Raw genomic sequence first — 3,166 nt, forward strand, 5'->3', positions numbered from 1 at the left:
AAAAAATGGATTGAGTCTTCAGTTCTTATTTATAATTACATAAAAAAAATTTAACTTATATATGAAAAAGATGGATTGAATTCTTATTTACTTGAGTTTATATACAAATGAGTGAATTGAACTTTAATGTCTGTGTAAAAATTGTCAATCCATTTTCCTCTTAATTAAGTTTCAAAACAAGCTATGAAAAATAAAAGATAAATCAAAAATGAAGAAGATGACATCACAAAGATTAATCAAAAAGATGAAATCACACTTATGCAATTCAAGAAACATTTATTTATAATAACTCAAAACATTAATTTACACAAACTGAACTCCTTAAAACACTCTTTATAAACATAATAGTTCACCATGTTCCTTCACTTTATTATTAATATTATCTGCAGATTTAACCATTTCATTTCCAACATCACTTGGTTTCAGTGGCAGCTATTATTACATCATCACTCCCTCCTTCATTCTTCTTCTCTAAGGCTTTCTTCTCAATTTTCTCCCTTCCTTTTCCTTTTCCTTGTTCTTTCTCAACAACATTTTCCACAGTTTCAGTTTCATCACTGTTTGGTATCACATTGCTTCCTCTACCCTTCTCTTGAAGATTAGTTCCTTCTGCTTGAATACGTTCTTCACTTGGTATCACTTTTTGTATAATCACTTTTTCTCTATAGTTGCTCACATTTTCGCCGGTACCTTCTGATGATGGCAAGGTTTCTTCACCTTCTGATGATGGCAAGGTTTCTTCACCTTCCTAGAATCAAAACTCAATTTTCAGTGTAATGTTAACAATTGAAAATGTGAAAAGTGTAATAAAAGTAATGAATATAGAGAAGAGAACCTTAGGTTGAGAAACCTTTTGACCCTCATATTCACGCCATGATTCATCTTTCTTCCTAGCAGTAAACTCCTTAGCAGTCTCACCAGCAGAAGCAGCCAAGCCTTTAACAGTTTCCACCGACTTCGCCGCAAGCTCAGAAGCCTTAGGTGCAACATATCCAACCGCTCCTTCAACAGCATTCGCTGCAGCCTTTGTTCCATCTACCGTCAACTGTGTGGCATAATGCGTTGCTGTCCACCCCGCAGCAGACACCACTTTCCCTGCCATTTCCGCGGCAGTCTTCCCTTTCTCTACGGTAACATCCTTTGCCTGAACAGCCGCACACTTGGCTTTCTCCGCCGCTGTCTTGGTTTTCTCGGCAACAGGAGTAGCATAGTCTGCTGCAGTTTTGGCAGCGTTTGAAACTGTGTCTTTCGTTGCTTCATAACCTTGTTGTGTCTTTTCGAGAGTTGCGTTTTTCGCCTGTGCTGCTTTCTCCGCAGCGGTTTTTGCAGCATTTGATACTGTGCCTCTGGTTGCTTCATAACCTTGTTGGCTTTTCTCGATTGTTGCATCTTTGGCTTGTGCTGCTTTCTCCGCAGCGGTTTTTGCAGCATTTGAAACTGTGTCTTTGGTTGCTTCATAACCTTGCTGGCCTTTCTCTGCCGCAGTATCTTTGGCCCGTGCTGCTTTCTCTGCAGCAGTATCTTTGGCTTGTGCTGCTTTCTCTGCAGCAGTTTTTGCAGAATTCGAAACGGTATCTTTTGTTGCATCTTTGACTTGTGCTGCTTTCTCCATTGCTTGTGCTCCTTTCTCTTGTGCTGCTCGTGCTGTGTTATTCAGTGTTTCTTTTGTTGCTTCCTTTGCTCTTTCTCTTGCTCTCTCTTTTTCCTCAGCAACACTTTTTTCCAATATCGCATCTTGATTTTCAGCACCGACTATCCTTCCTCTACCAAACTTCTCATCACCATTTGGTTCTAAATCCTCTGTTTTTCTTCCTCTCTCTGCCACAACTTGCCCTTTTCCCAAGGCTCTGTTTTGTTCCTTAACTTGTGGTGTTCCAGTAACCACTCTGGTACGGTTATCGAGTTTTTCTCTAGTGGCATTGTCTCCTACTCTATTTTCTACTACATTTGCACTCACCGGAACATATGCACGATCCTTGATCTCGTTGCGATCAGGGAGAGACTGAACGTTTGGTCCGAGTTCATGGCTTTGTGTTGCTTTTCCTCTTCCAGCAATATCTCCAATTGGTTTCCCTGAACGCTCTTTGTTGATTTCACCACCTTGTAATGCTTCTACACTCCCCTGTGGTAGTTCTTTCTCCTTCACAGAAAGATGCTCGACGCGGGCTGTCGGCTTCGGGACATTGTCATTGTCGTTTGGAATCTTTCTCTCGGTTGTGATGTTTTCTCTGCGAGATACTTGTTCAGACGCCATTGTTGATGATGAATTTGGTGTTGAAAATAAAAAGAACGGAACAAGATACTATGTTGATGTTTGAACTTGTGTTTGTGTAGTAGTTTTTGTTTTCTATGTTTATGACGATGGTTATGAGAATGAGAATGTGTGTGTTTTAAAAGGAAAATGAGATTGGCGGTTTGAAGAGGTTGGTGATGGAGGTTTTTGCATGGGAGAGGACATGTGTGTCTATTACTCACACGTGTGATGGTTCTAAAACTAGTTATTGTGTGACTCAGCCTAAGATGAAGATGAAAATGAAAATTATAGATTGAAATGATTGGAATGTGGATATTAATGTATAATGATACGTGGGAAGTTGAATGAGTGCCACGTACTGGTTTTAACTTGCTGATTGTCCGGAAAGACACATGGCTGGCTCCAAGTATCGTTATTTGATGACGGTGATACTAAATTTTGAATATTCGATTCAATCTTTGCTAGCACTTCATAATATACTATTGAGAAAAAAGAAAACGCATTGTGAATTTAAAATAATTTTATACTATCGGCTAATGATTTTTTTAAAAAAATTAGTGATATGAAATAATGATAAATGTGCTGTATTTAATGTTTTACAATGGCATATTAAATTTGTAAAGAAGTGTTTGTTTTAAGTACAATTCTATTTCTTGGGAAATGAATGATAGAAAATGAGTTTATTATGTTTATTAAAAGGTTTTGCTATAATGTTTATTACTTCTCATATTTCATGAAATTATTTTCAAGTTAAATATGAGAAAGTGAATTCCAATGAAATAAATATTTTTTTTTTTTTATATCGGAATCATAATTGTGATCGATTGATGATGATGGATTTTTTTGATAATGGTGCGGATTTTCGATGTGGCAACGCAGGGTAGATCTTTAAAGTTAACACTTAAATGCTCA

The 3,166-nt window shown here is 37.6% G+C and overlaps 1 protein-coding gene across 1 annotated transcript; it reads right to left on the reverse strand.

Moving 5' to 3' along the window:
• Nucleotides 1–256: 256 nt before the first annotated feature.
• On the reverse strand, nt 257–2,457 carry LOC127086962 (seed biotin-containing protein SBP65-like). The gene is made up of 2 exons (XM_051027784.1): nt 836–2,457; nt 257–748 (listed from the first exon to the last, which is right to left on the reverse strand). Exons 1-2 carry the CDS (start codon nt 2,252–2,254, stop codon nt 413–415), a joined length of 1,755 nt encoding a protein of 584 aa, XP_050883741.1. The 5' UTR covers nt 2,255–2,457; the 3' UTR covers nt 257–412.
• Between the last annotated feature and the right edge of the window lie 709 nt (nt 2,458–3,166).

Source organism: Lathyrus oleraceus, chromosome 5 (assembly GCF_024323335.1).
Source record: "Lathyrus oleraceus cultivar Zhongwan6 chromosome 5, CAAS_Psat_ZW6_1.0, whole genome shotgun sequence".
Lineage (NCBI taxonomy): Eukaryota > Viridiplantae > Streptophyta > Magnoliopsida > Fabales > Fabaceae > Lathyrus > Lathyrus oleraceus.

Coding starts and splice junctions, on each gene's coding strand:
- LOC127086962 (XM_051027784.1), bottom strand. CDS start 2,254: ATGGCGTCTGAACAAGTATCTCGCAGAGAAAACATCACAACCGAGAGA. Junction 749..835: donor AAAAGGTTTCTCAACCTAAG/GTTCTCTTCTCT, acceptor TTTTGATTCTAG/GAAGGTGAAGAAACCTTGCC.